The sequence below is a fragment of the Thamnophis sirtalis genome, unplaced genomic scaffold, assembly GCF_051295495.1.
Source record: "Thamnophis sirtalis isolate CommonGarterSnake01/CBP01778 unplaced genomic scaffold, rThaSir2_p1.2 scaffold_14, whole genome shotgun sequence".
Taxonomy (NCBI): Eukaryota; Metazoa; Chordata; class Lepidosauria; order Squamata; family Natricidae; genus Thamnophis; species Thamnophis sirtalis.
The window spans coordinates 4,322,349-4,339,120 of record NW_028261394.1 but is presented as its reverse complement, the minus strand read 5'-3'; the positions used below and the strand labels follow the sequence as shown (position 1 = coordinate 4,339,120).

Genomic DNA, 16,772 nt, shown 5'->3' with positions numbered 1-16,772 from the left:
AGGTTATAAACTTAGCCGAAATGGCAAAAATTTCAGCATATCTTAAAGAACATTCAAACGAGAGATATAAACGAGACTGGAAAAAATGGATTGACTAAGGGACTAAGAAACTCCAGATGGCTTATGCTTAAAATCAGTAATAACTTAAACTGTTAAAAAAATTGGGTAACAGTAAGAAGCTGAGTTCAATGTAGAGATATATTAGACTGTGATTGTCAAAAAGTTATACCATGTATGGGCTCTGGGAAGTCGGGGGGAGGGAAGGGAGGTGGGGATCTAGGGGGAGGGGGGAGGGGGGGAAATATAATATGGGTTAAATTCTAAAGCATGATTGCACTTGTATACTGTGGCTTTTTAATGTTAGTGTCAAAACAGAACAAACCGAATATATTGGAAGGTAATAGAAGTATACCGAAGGGAGGAGCGGAGTGAAAGAAGAAGGAGGGTGGAGAGGGTGAGAGAGAGGAGGAGGAGAAGGAAGGGAGGGAATGGACTAAGAGAGGGAGTGATAGGGTTAGGGTTAGATAGAGGGGGAGGGGAAGTAGGTGTAGAGGGGTATGAGAGAAGGAAGAATGAAAGTTGGAGGGGGTTGAAAGAGAGTGTATGGTGGGTTAAGGCGGTATATTAGGTTTGTATTGTAGGGGGCATTTTCTATAAAAGTGGGGGCTGTGTTTATTACCCAATGTTATATGCCTCGGTTATGCACAGTAAACATGTGATTGTATAGAATGAAATGGAAATAAAAAAGACTTGTGGATAAAAAAAATAAGAGCACATTGGTTTTGTAAACTATGCTGACATTCACATGCTCGACTAAAGTCAAGCAAATTATCCAAACACTTTGTGCAATATCCCAATTCAGTCACTAATTTAACCACCCAGCCAGTGGAACAATTAATAAAAACTCCCATAATGAAACTAGCTACCACCCATCAAATGTCACCCATTTTTCCATGCCTGCTGCTTCATTTTTACCTGCGCGAAAATCTTTTGCAATTAACGATATAGGTAGTCCTCAGCTTGTAACAATTCATTTAGTGACCATTCAAATTTACGACCGCACTGAAAAAAAACATGACTTTTGACCGTTTTTCACACTTGCGTAAGTGCGCGGGTGATCAAAATTCAGACGCTGGGCAAGTGACTCACATTTATGACGGTTGCGGTGTCCTGGGAGTCACGTGATCCCCTTTTGCGACAAGCCAGATTCACTTAACAATTGCAGTACTAAATGTCCCCACTAGTGTTGACTGACAATTTCCCATCCCTCTGGAAACAGGCAATTGATCACAAGCTGGGCTCTTATGGGTTCTCACCATTATTCTTAATGTCCCTAGGATTTGAGCAAGCAAAGCAAGTAGTAATTAATAGAATGGGGGACATGGAGTTCCAAGAAGAACTAAATAGGTTGCCTCTCCACAGTAGGGACAGACTCAAACAGGGTGTGTGGGAATCGGCAAGATATCTAAATGACCTGATCTTCCCAAAACAAAGAATAGCTTTCTTCAGAGCCAGATTTAACATTCTTCCTTCAGCACACCTCCAGGGCAGGTATAAGAGAACACCTATAGCAGAACGGGTTTGTATATGTGGTAAAGGAGAAGTGGAAGATAATTCACATGTTCTATTACCCTGTGAGCTATACAGAGCTTGTAGGTCTGCACATATTCTCCCCTTATTAGAGATTGCCAGGGAGGGCAAACCATTTTTATCTAGGCTTCCTCCTCCAGGACACTAACCCGGTTACCACGTATGCAGTGGCAAAGTTCTGTGCTGCTGCAATGTCCATAAGAAAAAAAATTGGCTACAGAAGTTTAGTACCATCTTGTACCAATTATCTGGACATACTTCTAACAATCTCTGGACCATTATGTTATTATCCACTTTTAATGTCAATACTTTTTAATTATATCTTAATGTTAGTATTTTTTTAATATAGTGTAAAAACTAATGTGTATTGCTGGTCTTTGACCGTAATAAAGATTTTTCTTACTTACTGCAGTACTAAACAACTGCATTGGTTAACAACGGTGGCAAGGTCGGTCGTAAAATGGGGCAAAGAAGCGCAACTGAACAACGGTCTCACTTAACAAGGAATTTGGTGCCCCACTGTGGTCGTTAAGAAGGACTACGTGTTACTCGTCTACAACTTCTATCATAGAGATCGCAATGCTTCGTTTTCAGCTCGGAAGGGCAAATTAAATCCAACCCAACTTGGGCTCTCGCTTGCGATAAACTGAAAAGTTTGTTTTGCCAACTCGATGCAAATTCAGGTCAGCAAGCTGTCAGTTTTCTGCCCTGACGTTATTAAAACATTTGTGTTTTTGATATGGAAATCAAGAACGGGGTGGTGGGGGGGAATGCTTGTACAAGCAGTCTTTCGGTTTCTGGGTCAATCCTTTTGCTACACTTTTTAAAACGACAGCAATCCAGCTCCGTTGCACAAACACATTATTCTTTTGAGCATCGACATTGACATTTGGGTTGAAACTGACTGTGTCATTAATTCAACAACTCGGGCCTGGGGCATTTGGCAATTAAAAATGAAAACTGGGTTATCACCTGCACGGCAGGAGTCCGCAAACATATTAAGCTGTGATAAACGACCTGTAAATTAGAATGTTAAAAATGCAAGCAGGGAGTGGGGGAAAAAGAAGCCAGAAAATTTACCCTTTCTTTGATTGATGGGCAGGTGGAACAAGGAACACAGCATATACTAAGGTACAAAAGAACTTTCGACATTTGGAGGAAAAGAAATATTTACTCTCTGAAAACAGCTCCCTTGTATGCAAGAGACTCCTTTCCAAATACCTGTTTTAAAATGGATAAAAGAAGAGGCGAGGTGGTGCGGTGGTTAGAGTGCAGTACTGCAGGCTACTTCAGCTGACTGCTAGCTGCAGTTTGGCAGTTCAAGTCTCACCGGCTCAAGGTTAACTCAGCTTTTCATCCTTCCAAGGTGGGTAAAATGAGGACCCAGATTGTTGGGGGCAAGAAGTTGACTCTGAAAACCACTTAGAGAGGGCTGTAGAGCACTGTGAAGTGGTGTATGTCTAAATGCTAGGAAGGAAGGAAGGAAGGAAGGAAGGAAGGAAGGAAGGAAGGAAGGAAGGAAGGAAGGAAGGGCCACGGGGGTGCAGTGGTTGGAATGCAGTACTGCAGGTACTGCTGAATACCTGCAATTTGGCAGTTCCAATCTCACCAGGCTCAAGGCTGACTCCATCCTTCCAAGGTGGGTAAAATGAGGACCCAGATTGTTGGGGGCAAGAGGCTGACTCTGTAAATCACTTAGAGAGGGCTGAAGGGGCTAATTGGGAAGGGAGGAAGGAAGGAAGGAAGGAAGGAAGGAAGGAAGGAAGGAAGGGCCACGAGGGCGCACTGGTTAGAACGTAGTACTGCAGGCTGCTTCTGCTGACTGCAATTTGGCAGTTTGAATCTCACCAGGCTCCAGGTTGGCTCAGCCTTCCGTCCTTCCAAGGTGTGTAAAACGAGGACCCAGATTGTTGGGTGAAAGAGGCTGACTCTGTAAACCGCTTAGAGAGGGCTGTAAAAGCACTATGAAGCGATATATAAGTCTAAGTGCTATTTCCAAATGTTCTCGGTTCTGAAGTTGATCCCAAAGATTTGACTGTTTGAAGAAAGCCAAAATGGCATACACACACACACACACACACACTTACTTACTTCTTGCCCAGCTTCAAAAGCCAAAGTAAGTAAACAGATATTAGCAAAATAAGATCTTGTAGTGACATGAAATCAGTTCACGGGGGCTTTTGAAAACAAGTATAACCCAGCACAATTTGATTCCTTGGTGCCGAAAAGCTTCGCCATCACTGGTGTAAGGTCCCCTACTTGGGCGGGGGGTAGGACTAGATGACCTACAAGGTCCCTTCCAACTCTTGTTAAATCTGTTAATGCTAACCTTTGGGGGGTGGGAATCACAGGAGGCGCAGAGAAAAGGAAATTTGGAGGGGCAAACCGTTTCAGGTTTATGATGATTTTGCAAAGGGAAAATGCAAGGCAACTTACGGGGGAGTTTAAGTGCTTAAAGAAAATTGCAGAAAAGGCATTTGGGGCAATTAAATCTTTTCCCGCTATTTCTTTTCTTCCGTGACTTTCATCAGGGGTGCATTTTTTACTCTCAAAGGGCTGCTGAAGTCAGAAGAAAGAAGGAAGCCTGCATTCTTTAAATATTTGCAGCTCTTCTGATTTAATTTTCTCTCACTGGAGCCCCCTGAACTCGTGTTCCGTTTCACCTGTGAAGTGGATCCCGTTCCATTTCACTGTCCATTTTGCATCCGTCCTTACCTGGGGACGGTCCCAACCCTGCCATAACGGAGATCTCTGCCAGGATTACCACCTTGCAAAACTTACCAGGAGGAGAATGGATTTTTCTCTCTCGTTCATCTCTCTCGCACACAAAACCCTGCGCTTTGAAGTGAGACGAAGGGATTGCGGGACCCGACGCGTTGATGGTTATTGATTTATTATGGGTATTTATTTTTTATTCCGCCTTTCCTCCAAGCTCAAGGTGGCATACATAACTCCCCTCACCCCTTCCCCTTTGTCCTCACAACAACCCTGCGAGGTAGGCTAGGCTGAAACAAAACAACGGCTGGTCCAAGGTTTATCCAGGGGAGTTTCATGCTTTTCCAACCTGGTCTCGGGTTAGACGAAAGTCCAACGCTCGGACCGTAACACAACAGGAGCGCTCCGGGGAAGTGTCTTTTAAAGGTTAAAAATGTTTTAAAAATTCTATTCCTTCTCTTGTCAAAAATTCAGCAGGAATGAAATCAATGTGGTTGCTTTAAAAGCCTGCAGAAGTGACGGTTCTTAAAGAGAGCCACAAACTTCGGACCTTCTTACCACAATTGGCTGTTTTTCATTCAACAGACAAGGATTGAAATAAGCTTTTCTTCTCTTTCTCCAAAAAAAAGGCACCTGTGTGGGGCCAAGTGCTGTGTAGGTCAGCCATTCCAACGAGGTAGGCTGTGACTATGATTTCCCAGAATCCCCCCCTCCTCCAAATCTGTCCAGTAGGCTAAGAATTCTGGGAAGTAGAGGCTTCGGATGCATTTCGAAGCCATCTAACTGGGATAAGCTAATTTTACTGTGCTCTGGCATCGTGGTTTTGGAGAGGGCTGTGTGACTCCCCCTTGTCAGAAGGTGAATCGGACTGCATGTAGGCCATACAAAGGAAATATAAACACGTATCTGCCGTTTTAGGTGGCAGTTACCGAAGTGTGATATTGCTTTGCGAGTAATTTTTCTTTCTTTTTTTTCTTTTTTTTCAAATCGTTTTTTGTAAAGTTGGGAGTTCCGAGAAACAAAATTGATGCACTTCTCTTCCTCGGAGAGTGGGAAAATAATAATAATAATAATAATAGCAATAACCTGTTTTTTGAGGTCAGATGTTCCCACCTGAAGTTCGTGCCCTCTCTCCTGCATTTTTTTTTTTTAAGGTACGCTCGCACATAAAACTACCATGCGTAAAAGGGAAAAAAAAAAAAAAACACAAGGAAGGGATGAAAATGAAGGAAGGCGAGGAGGGGATAGAGAAATTATCCCAAACAATCAAAACGGTCTGCGTCTCTCTGTTGTTGTTTTTTTAAAAATCTCAAAAGAAAGAAAGAAAAAAAAAAAGGAAAATCTCTGAAGTGAAAAAACAGGAGGAAATTCATTCCTTTGGGTCCAAAAAGATGGGGAAAAAAATCTTTTTTTTTTTCCCAATTCATTTGGCACCTCGACAATCTTGACAAACGCTGGCCCGTCTTTCCAAATGTTCAAAAGGAGATTTTTTTTTTAAAAAAAGAACAACAACAAAAAAAAAACCCCACTGAAATGATCCAGGTGTTAATAGCTGCAGAATGAAAAGATTTCTGCGAAGGGGGAAAAAATAATAATAAAAAAGAGATTTTTTTCTCCTCCCACGGTGCGTCGGGTGATTTTCCAATCTTCCCGCCGGCATCATTCTCCAGCGGATTGTCCCGAGGGGGCTGTGGAGGTGATGACGCCAGTTTGCAAGGCCGTGACCACTCTCGAGTCTTCGATTCGAGGTCGTTTGATATCGGGTTCTCTCAAAACCTCTTCGGGATCTTTCACCACGCCTTCTCTTGTCTGGCTGATGACCACGGGGGTGGAGGAACTAGCTTGAGCTGCAAGTACTTGCAAGGGGTTGGAGAGAGCTGGAGTTGGAGGAAAAAACAAGGGAGGGAGGGAGAGAGAGAGAAAGGACTTTAGAAAAAACTCACAGTGTCTATTTTGATGAAACGTAAAGATTTCCCCTGCCCAGTCGTGTTTGACTCGTGTGTGTGTGTGTGTGGCCTACTGCCAATTACCTCCACTAGACCGATACGATCGCATCGATTAGGCCTCCTCCGAATTCCATCTACTAGCCAGTGCAAACTGGCAACTACCCGGAGGAGAGCCTTCTCGGTGGCTGCTCCGACCCTCTGGAACGAACTCCCCATGGAGATTCGGACCCTCACCACCCTCCAATCCTTCCGCGCCGCTTTGAAGATCTGGCTGTCCCGGCTGGCCTGGGGTTAAGACTCCAACCCCACCCGAATTGTGTGACTGTTGTGCTCTCTTTTAATATGTTGTATTGTTTCCATATTGGAATACTGTTTGTCTTTCCCCCCCTCCCTTTTTGAATTGTGAGCTGCCCTGAGTCCCCCCAGGGAAAAGGGTGGCATACAAATAAAGGAAATGAATGAATGAATGAATGTGTGTGTGTGTGTGTGTGTGTGAGAGAGAGAGAGATCTCCGTTTCTTGGCCGAGGAAGCCAGCATTGTCCGAAAACATTTCTGCGGCCACGTGGCCAGGATGTTTGTACACTGAGGCACATGGAACACTGCTACCGTCTCATTGAAGTGGTACCTATTAACCTACTTGCATTTGCATACCAGCCCTGGAATACTGCAACCAACGGCACAATGTTTACAATATTGCAGGCTGACTCTGCCCACTGGCAGGAGTTCGATCCTGTGTTCTGGCCCGGCAGCGGCCAGCAAAGCTGGGGGCAGATTCGGACAGTGAGGAGATTGGGGAGGAACTTGGGCCTGTCCCGGAGTCTGGGGAAGGCTCTGATGAGGGCGCCGTGTCGGAGGCAGAGAGGGGGCCAGAGCCATATGCCTTCAGAGTCAGAGATCAGTGAGGCAGAAGAACATCTGGAACCTGTTCCCAGTGTGAGTTGCGAGACGAAAGGAACAGCTAAAGAACAAGGGTCGACTTGGGAGTAAGGCCACAGGTGGATGATGAATGGCCCCTCCCAGAGGAGATAAAAGAAGAGCGAATCATTTTTTGGGTGCTGAACCAGCAGTAATGCTGGCGGTAACCCACCCCTGGTCTGTTTGTGGTGTCATGTGATTGCTGTGACCCCTGACCCCCCCCTCCAAATTTATTTTATTTTACGAGGCAGAGCAAGCTGGCTTTGGAGAAAGATTCTAAAGTCATGCAAACCCTGGGAGGATGGAGGAGAGATACTTTAGATACTTTTCCCGTGTAAGACCCGAATACAACAAGACCAGCATACCTACCCCTGTGAAAATCTACGAAAACAAATATATATATAAAGATATATGTTTGTACTGTGTCACAACCCCTGGTATGCCCAAATATGGGAGGAAGCAGACTGCTTCCTTTCTCTGTCTATCGGCTCATCACAAAAGACCATCACGACAGAAAGCCATTATTTATCAGCACAAATGCAACACAAATGTAACAAAGGCAACAGTAAAAATAATGGCTTTCTGTCGTGATGGTCTCTTGTGAGGAGCCAACAGACAGAGAAAGGAAGCAGTATGCTTCCTCCCATATTTGGGCATATCAGGGGTTGTGACACAGTACAGACCTATTTCCCTGGCCTAGCTGATAAAGGAAGAGATCCTGTGGCTCAGTGGCTAATATAACTGCCTGATATGTAATACAGCCCAGGTTCTAATCCTAGTAAGGGTATGGCTAACTGATGAGAGCTAAATAGCTTGAAATAGATCTATACTAGTCTCCCTTTATTTATTTATCAGCACAAATGCAACACAGATATATGTGCAATTGCTATTGCTATTGCTATTGCTATATATACCGTAGGTCCCACTGCTTAAGCTGTTCGTGGGAATGGCATGCTTTCCGTTTTGGGTCACTGTGCGGACAGGTAACTGATGCTGTCCGAGGGCCATGGGGGTGGCCGGCTGCAGGATGGTGACTGTCTGTCCGGGGATGCCCTGACCCATTTGACTGGCCACCGTCTGGATGACACGACTGGCGGTCGGTATGGCAGCAAAGGCGATGGTGGGCTTCTCGTCCAACCCTACAGTGAGAGGAGAGAGATTTCGTTTATTTATTTATTTGTATCCCGCCGTTATTATTTTGACAAATAACACAAGGCAGCAAACATATACAACACACTTTTCTTCTCCCATTTCCCACCACAACAACCACCCTGTGAGGTAGGTTGGGTTGAGAGAGAGGGACTGGATCAAAGTCATCGAGCTGGCTTTCATGGCTAAGGCGGGACTGGAACTCACTGTCGCCTGGTGATTGGCCAAAAGTCACCCAATTGGCTTTCGTGACTAAGGCGAGACTAGAACTCACTGTAACCTGGTGATTGGCCCGAAAGTCACCCAATTGGCATTTGTGGCTAAGGCAAGACTAGAACTCACTGTCGCCTGGTGATTGGCCAAAAGTCACCCAATTGGCTTTCATAACTAAGACGAGACTAGAACTCACCATCACCTGGTGATTGGCCCAAGGCTACCCAGTTGGCTTTCGTGGCTAAGGCGAGACTAGAACTCACTATCGCCTGGTGATTGGCCCAAAGTCACCCAGCTGCCTTTCCATGCCTAAGATAGGACTATAACTCACTATCTCCTGGTGATTGGCTCAAAGTCACCCAACTGCTTTTCATGCCTAAGATAGCACTAGAACTCACTGTCGCCTGGTGATTGGCCGAAAGTCACCCAGCTCGCTTTCATGACTAAGGAAAGACTAGAACTCACTGTCACCTGGTGATTGGCCCAAGGCCACCCAGTTGGCTTTCGTGGCTAAGGCGAGACTAGAACTCACTGTCACCTGGTGATTGGTCCAAGGCCACCCAGTTGGCTTTCGTGGCTAAAGCGAGACTAGAACTCACCGTCGCCTGGTGATTGGCCCAAAGTCACCCAATTGGCTTTCATGACTAAGGAAAGACTAGAACTCACTGTCGCCTGGTGATTGGCCCAAGGCCACCCAGTTGGCTTTCGTGGCTAAGGCGAGACTAGAACTCACCTTCGCCTGGTGATTGGCCCAAAGTCACCCAATTGGCTTTCATGACTAAGGAAAGACTAGAACTCACTGTCACCTGGTGATTGGCCCAAGGCCACCCAGTTGGCTTTCGTGGCTAAGGCGAGACTAGAACTCACCTTCGCCTGGTGATTGGCCCAAAGTCACCCAATTGGCTTTCATGACTAAGGCGAGACTAGAACTCACTGTCGCCTGGTGATTGGCCCAAGGCCACCCATTTGCCTTTCATGACTAAGGTGGGACTAGAACTCACCGTCACCTGGTGATTGGCCCAAAGCCACCCAGTTGGCTTTGGTGGCTAAGGCGAGACTAGATCTTTGCCATTCTGGGGACACGATGCTACCCCGAGGCTCACCAGCCAAGTCCAGGACAGCCCCTGTTGCGTCGTGGGTGCTCCCAGCTGGCCCCTGGTTGGTCAAGATGTAGCCATTGGCTGAGCTGGCCGAAGTCGTCACAACTCGGACCATTGTAACAGTGGGGGCTTGCTGGACCACGTGGACTGCGTGGCCTGAAGGCTGCTGAGAGGTCATGATGGAGGCGGGCAGGTAAGCGACTGGTTTGGCCACCAGCGCAGAAGGCCTGGGAGGGACAGCCATGATCACCGGCTGGGCACTTACGGGGGATCCTGAAAAAGAGACAGAGGGGAAGGAAGGGAGGGAGGAAGAAAGGGAGAGGAAGAGGGAAAAGGTGGGAGGGAAAGGTGGGAGGGAGGGAAAAAGGAAGGGAGGGAGGAAGAAAGAGTAGGAGGGAGGAAGAAAGCGAGAGGAAGAGGGAAAAGGAAGGGAAGGAGGGAGGAAGAAAGGGAGAGGAAGAGGGAAAAGGAAGGAAGGAAAGGTGGGAGGGAAGGAGGAAGGGAAGGAGAGAGAAGGGAAGGGAAGGAGGGAGGAAGAAAGGGAGAGGAAGAGGGAAAAGTAAGGAAGTAAAGGAGGGAGGGCAAAAGGAAGGAAGGAAAGGTGGAAGGGGAAAGGAAGGGAAGAAGAGAGGAAGAAAGGGATGGAGGGAGGAAGAAAGGGAGAGGAAGAAGGAAAAGGAAGGAAAGGAGGGAGAAAGGAAGGGAAGGAGGGAGAAAGAAACAGAGAGGAAGAGGGAAAAGGAAGGAAAGGAGGGAGGGAGGGAGGAAGGGAAGGAGGGAGGAAGAAAGGGAGGGAGGGAAGAAGAAAGGGAGAGGAAGTGGGAAAAGGAAGGAAGGGGAGGAGGGAGGAGGAAGGATCAAAGGGATGGAACAAGGAAGGAGAAGAGGAAGAGGGAGGGAGGGAAGAAAAGACTTATTACTGGCTAGAACGGGAGATTCGAATCCAGCATTCCCAAATAAAGTCAAACACATTTCAAGAACAACTCTCCACTAAAAACCAAGGACCGGTTTCTCCAAACTTGACAATTCTCAACCTTCTCCATGTACAAAAGCTGGGCCCCTCCCTTGCTCATGACGCTCTTCATGAGACACCCCTAACGTTTGTTTACTATCTTGAGCCCACATCCAGGAGTCTAACAGGGTGGCAGAAACGTCTGGATAGAGCCCACCGCTCCACCAGAGGCTGTCACAGCTGCCACTTTACGCTCGCGTGTGCGTTTCGCTACCCTGCGGTGACAGTCTGGGGAAAGTGGTCAGGAGAAGAATGCTTGGGGGAAAGCAAAAGTAACTACTGCATCTTCCGGAGATGCTGCTTCAAGGTCACCCAACTGGGAGAAGAAGGCAGCTGGATACCAACCTACGGTTCTGAAAATATCTTCCTTGGTCATTGGTCAATGCTGTGTGTGTGTGTGTGTATGTGTGTGTTCTATGATGTAAGGCAGTTAAGGGAGGAAAAAATGGAATAACTTTCGGCGTGTGACTCTCAGTTCCGGCTACGCATTGTTGCAACACACTTCACTTTGAATAAAACTACGCTTTTCTCAACAAACACAGCCAAGGACCGTTTCTACTTAGAGGTTTAAGCGCTAGCTTAAGGGGCACCTTCCTTACCAGGAGCACTTTGTGAATATCGATACTCGGGGACAGAAGCAAGCTTAGAACCAAAGTCGTGGTCGTGAGGAATCGGGGAGCCTTCTCTCGACACACACTCGGGAGTCTGCAGGCCGGGGTGAGTAGGGGAAGCAGGGGCGCTCCTGGAAGAGAACAGAGGAGAGTAGAAACCAAAGCTCTTTGCAAAGTCAGTGTACTTATTGAACAGATAAGTCCTTGACTCACAACGATTGATTTAGTGAGTCAATTCAGCTCAATTGTGATCGTGAGCCGAGCATTGCCTATATTCATCCCCATCTCTTTATTTTACTAAATTGGGCTGTTTTTGTTCTTAGTTGCAAAGTTGTGTCTGACCCATGGATAACGTTCCTCCAGGCCTTCCTATCCTTTACCATCTTCTGGAGTCCATTGAAGCTCATGCTGGCTGCTTCGGGGACTCCATCCAGCCACCTCATTCTCTGTTGTCCCCTTCTTCTTCTGCCCTTCATTGTTCCCAGCATGAGACTCTTCTCCAGGGAGTCCTTCCTTCTCATTAGGTGGCCAAAGTCTTTGAGTTTCCTCTTCAGGATCTGGCCTTCTAAAGAGCAGCCAGGGTGGATCTCCTCTAGGACTGACCGGTTGGATGGCCTTGCAGTCCTTCTTCTTTTGCCCTCCCTCCTTCCCAGCATGAGGCTCTTCTCCAGGGAGTCCTTCTTCCTTCTCATCAGGTGACCAAAGTCTTTGATTTTCCTCTTCAGGATCTGGCCTTCTAAAGAGCAGCCAGCGTGGATCTCCTCTAGGACTGACCGGTTGGATGGCCTTGCAGTCCAAGGGACTCAATGCAGGAGTCTTCTTCTCCAGCACTATCGTCCAAAGGCCTCCATTCTTTGGCGCTCGGCCTTCCTTACGGTTCAACTTTCACAGCCATCCATTGCAACTGGGAAAACTAAACTGGGTAGCTAGTCCTTAACAACCCATCTTACAACTTACTGACCTCACTTTCTCAACTGAGCAAAACGTAGCAAGCTCCCCTTCCCTCCAATATCGGAGAGGTTTCTTCCAAATTTGGCTCCGGACCGAAAATTGGAACTAATGATTGCTTCTATTGTTTGGTCTAAGTTTTTTTATTTTAAACTTTTTTTTTAATCTTTTATTTTTTTTTTAAAAAAAATCATCCTCTTGGCCAATTTTTCTATAGTTAGGTAGTGGTGAGAATCATTTTTGGCTGTTACGTTGGACTTACCGGGAAGAAAGAGGTCCAAACGGCGTACGGAAGCAGGACACCCCTCTTTGCCTCCGTTTTCGGAACGCCTGCTCCACTAGCTTGCCTTCCGAAGGAGGGTCTATCCGCCAAAAAGAGCCCTTTCCCGGCTCTTCCTGAGAACGGGGGACTTTAATAAAGTATCGGTTCAAGGACAGGTTGTGCCGGATGGAATTCTGCGGGAGGAAAAAATGGGTTAGCCCAAGATTTCGCTGTGGTGGCGCAGTGGCCAGAGTGCAGTACTGCAGGCTACTTCTGCTGCCTGCCGGCTGCCGGTAACTTAGCCGTTCAAATCTCCCCAGGCTCAAGGTTGAAAACTTACCTGCCAACCTTTATCAGCTGTCCTGTAATACGGATAATGCTTCGTAATGTGAGCATAGATGCCACTTAGTGTTAGTTGCTTGTCCTGAGCTGACGAGATAGCTTGAACAATGAGCTGGGCGTAGGAATACGGTGGCTTCGACTCATCCTGTGGACCAGAAAGACGCCAAGGGAGACTTTTAGCAGCTTCGCAGGACATTAATAGTTTAGGCCCGAGGTGATGGTCAACTTGGGCATAGAAGTAGAGGGCAGGTTGAGATAGCAGAAGACAGCTGGTCCTCCCCCTTTCCTTCCCTCATTTTTTCTACAGATCCTACTGAGGAACAACAAGAAGATGGCCAGATCCCACCTACCCAAGCTTTCTCCAGATGGCCACCTCTCTGCCTTGGTCATCCATACCCCTTACCCTCCCGACCACCGAGCCACTTTTTGCACAATTGATAGGGGAAAGGGTCTCCCCACCTTTGGGCTGTCTCCGCCGGAGGCCTCCGTCTGCTGTTCCAAAGTAGCTTTCGCTGCGTATTCGGCAGCCAGTTGGAGGTCAGAGGTAACGTTGTGGGTAAAGCGATAACCTGAGGAACCAGCACCTCGAGGACTAGCCGGGCAGGAATTAGGGACACTGTGGGGAGGAAAAGAAGAGAGTTGTTATGCTTGTTAACTCTGCTAATCATCATCCCATAATCCTTTGCGGGGCAGAGTCTGAATGGAGCTAGCAGAGGGTTTACTGGCCGGATGCTCGCCCTGTTGCCAATGTGGAGTTTTGTTCAGCCGATATATTCTCATGGTGCCCAGTGAGAGAAATATCTCCCTCTACCTTCTCCTGTTACGCAAGAGACAGGAAGGCCTCAGCTTTCTTACAAAATTTGGTCATCCAGGAGATTTGTGATTGTAATTTTATTTGCTCTAGTAGACATTACTTGGGCAATCTATCAGCTAAATAAATGAATCAAATCCAAAAAAACCAATGCCTTTATTTTATTATATTTATGTAGCCGTACATCTCGCAAACCTGTGATTTTGGGTAGAAAAGGCCAACAGCTAAAAACCCCTTAAGAAGCTACGAGCAATCAAAAATAAATAAAACAAGCCATCAACCGTGCAGCCCTCAACCCCAATGAGAGAAGTAGGATCTCTTTTGGAGCCCACAAAAAAGCAGATTGAGAGCAACTTTTAAGAGCTTCGCCGAAAAATCGCTAACCGACTTTTTCTGCCCTCAAAGAGGTCCAAAGCAAGATTAAAACCGCAAGCTAGGTTGGCAAACTGCAGATAAGGAACTTGTGGTTCTCCAGAAGTTTACCCAACTCGATTATTTCTAGCGAGGTCTTCTGTTTTTATACTGAATTACCGTCACATGATTTCGTGAGGCTGAACAACAAATCCAACCTGAAAGAGAAACTGAAGATGAACCTGCTAAAAGCGGAGGCCTTTGTAATGATTTGACCTCAGGTCCACTTCCTTCAAAGCTAGTATAAGAAGCCTGCGAAGAGCCCCCTTCTTTGATTTCCTTCCCATTTTATGAGAGAATTTCTAAGAAAGATCCCGTGAAGTGTTAATACCACTTTATAAGGCCTTGGTAAAGCCACACTTGGAATCCTGCATTCAGTTTTGGTTGCCACGATGTAGAAAAGATGGGGAGACTGTAGAAAGATGGAAGAGAAGAGCAACAAAGAGGATTAGGGGACTGGAGGCTAAAACATACGAAGAACAGTTGCAGGAACTGGGGATGTCTAGTTTAATGAAAAGAAGGACTAGGGGAGACATGATAGCAGTCTTCCGATATCTCAGGGGCTGCCCCAAAGAAGAGGGAGTCAAGCTATTCTCCAAAGCACCTGAGGGCAGGACAAGAAACAATGGGTGGTATATAAGTCTAACTGCTATTGCTATTGCTATGAAGAAGATGCACAAAAGTTTTTGTAACCAACCGACACACTGTATGTAACTAGAAGATTGTTTTATGTTGGTTCGTGTTTTGTTTGTGTAAAAAAAATTACTTTTATTTTAAAAAAAAGGTTGTGTAGCTTTGGGGGCACCAGAAAAGCTGCATCTTGCCTTTTACCAGTACACTGGAGGCTCATTTCCAAAGAGTTGGCAGAGGTTAACAGAAGCCACGCACAATTTCGCTTGGGGTTGATGTTTAACTCGCCGCCGACGGTAAACAGACGATCCTACCTTGCAAAGGTGGATTTTGTGTTTTCACAATAAACATTACAACTCAATGGCCCCTTCTGAGAACACACTGAGGGAATCGCATCTTTTAATTTTTTAAAAATAAAAATAACTTCAATAGCAACGTTTACAGAGGAGGAAAAAAAACCCCTGCCATCGTGAGAAAAAGGAAGAAAAAATATTGTCGGGGATTAAAGTAAACGTTAAAATAAACATACACCTGATGTTAAAAGCTAAATCCCATTCAGAAGACCGTTTCTCATTCAAACAATCATCCTAAAATCAACCGATTTAAGTAATTCACCCTGTTTGACTCAAGTCTCCCCATGTTTATCTTCCCTGCATTTTTCAACCTTGCTTTATACCACAATGTCAATTTTTCCATGTGACTTTTGGATCCAAATGTAACTGCTTACTTATTAAAAGCCAAATATATCTATTAGCTGCCAAGATTTGGTTTCTAGGATGACCTCAGTACGGTCTTCCTTGTTTGTGTCCTAAACTATGGCTTCCTTCATATCCCAGTTTGTTGAACAAACTACCACGTTTTCACACGTGGTAGTGTGATAAATAAATCCCTTGTGGCCCATAATAAATTGCGATCTGTGGATTTTCAAAACGTTTAACTCTCACCGTTGCATAATGACCCTTACAAATTTGTAGCGGAGTTTAGATCTGTTGATGATTAAATTATCTTTATTGTTCTCCAGAAGTTAATGATTCAACCAAGACTGGGGCGTTACAGGACAATGTTTAACCAGGTCAACTGAGTAGATTCTTTTCAGATAGGTCAAAAACAGTTTGTTGGTTCACAACAGATCTCCAACTGAGTGGCTTCACCTATTCACATTATCCCATTGCTTCTTAAGTTTTGGCTTTACATGCTACTGTTTGCGGCCTTGGATGTTGTGTGAACCCAACAAGATAGCAATGGCAATAGCAATAGCAGTTAGACTTATATACCGCTTCATAGGGCTTTCAGCCCTCTCTAAGCGGTTTACAGAGTCAGCATATCGCCCCCACAGTCTGGGTCCTCATTTCACCCACCTCGGAAGGATGGAAGGCTGAGTCAACCCTGAGCCGGTGAGATTTGAACCGCCGAACTGCAGATAACAGTCAGCTGAAGTGGCCTGCAGTACTGCACCCTAACCACTGCGCCACCTCGGATGGAGGCAAACCAATCAGCCAATGCTTAGCATACAGGTGTCCAACCGTAGCAACTTCTAAGACTTGTTGTGGATGTTCACCTTTGTAACCAAGGGATGTCCAAACTTGGCAACTTTAAAAACTTGTGGACACGCTGGAGGATTCTGGGAGTTGAAGTCTACAAGTCTTAAAGTTGCCAAGGTTGGACATCCCTGAGTTACAAAGATGAAAGATCACGTGAAAATACCACTTTATAAGGCCTTGGTGAGGCCACACTTGGAATACCGCATCCAGTTTTGGTCGCCACGATGTAAAAAAAAGATGTGGGGACTCTGGAAAGAGTGCAGAGAAGAGCAAGAAAGATGATTAGGGGAACTGGAGGCTAAAACACGTGAAGGACGGTTGCTGGAATTGGGTGTGTCTAGTTTAATGAAAAGGAGGACTAGGGGAGACATGATAGCAGTCTTCCAATATATGAGGTGTTGCCCCAAAGAAGAGGGAGTCAAACTATTCTCCAAAGCACCAGAAGGCAGGACAAGAAGCAATGGGTGGAAACTAACCAAGGAGAGAAGCAACTCAGAACTGAGGAGGGATTTCCTGACAGTGAGAACAATGAATCAGTGGAACGACTTGCCTCCAGAAGTTGTGAATGCTCCAAC

At 46.0% G+C, this 16,772-nt stretch overlaps 1 protein-coding gene across 1 annotated transcript in view; it reads right to left on the bottom strand.

Annotated features, from left to right (window-relative positions):
• Positions 1 to 4,466: 4,466 nt before the first annotated feature.
• The window catches only part of FOXK1 (forkhead box K1), a 59,357-nt gene continuing 47,051 nt past the window's right edge, over positions 4,467 to 16,772 (bottom strand). Inside the window, exons 3-9 of the mRNA XM_087728966.1 lie at positions 13,264 to 13,420; positions 12,803 to 12,949; positions 12,463 to 12,656; positions 11,241 to 11,383; positions 9,531 to 9,902; positions 8,082 to 8,306; positions 4,467 to 6,182 (exon numbers count right to left, since the gene is read on the bottom strand). Coding sequence (XP_087585092.1) covers positions 5,965 to 6,182; positions 8,082 to 8,306; positions 9,531 to 9,902; positions 11,241 to 11,383; positions 12,463 to 12,656; positions 12,803 to 12,949; positions 13,264 to 13,420 — 1,456 coding nt within the window. The 3' untranslated portion in view covers positions 4,467 to 5,964. The remainder of the gene's footprint in view (positions 6,183 to 8,081; positions 8,307 to 9,530; positions 9,903 to 11,240; positions 11,384 to 12,462; positions 12,657 to 12,802; positions 12,950 to 13,263; positions 13,421 to 16,772) is intronic.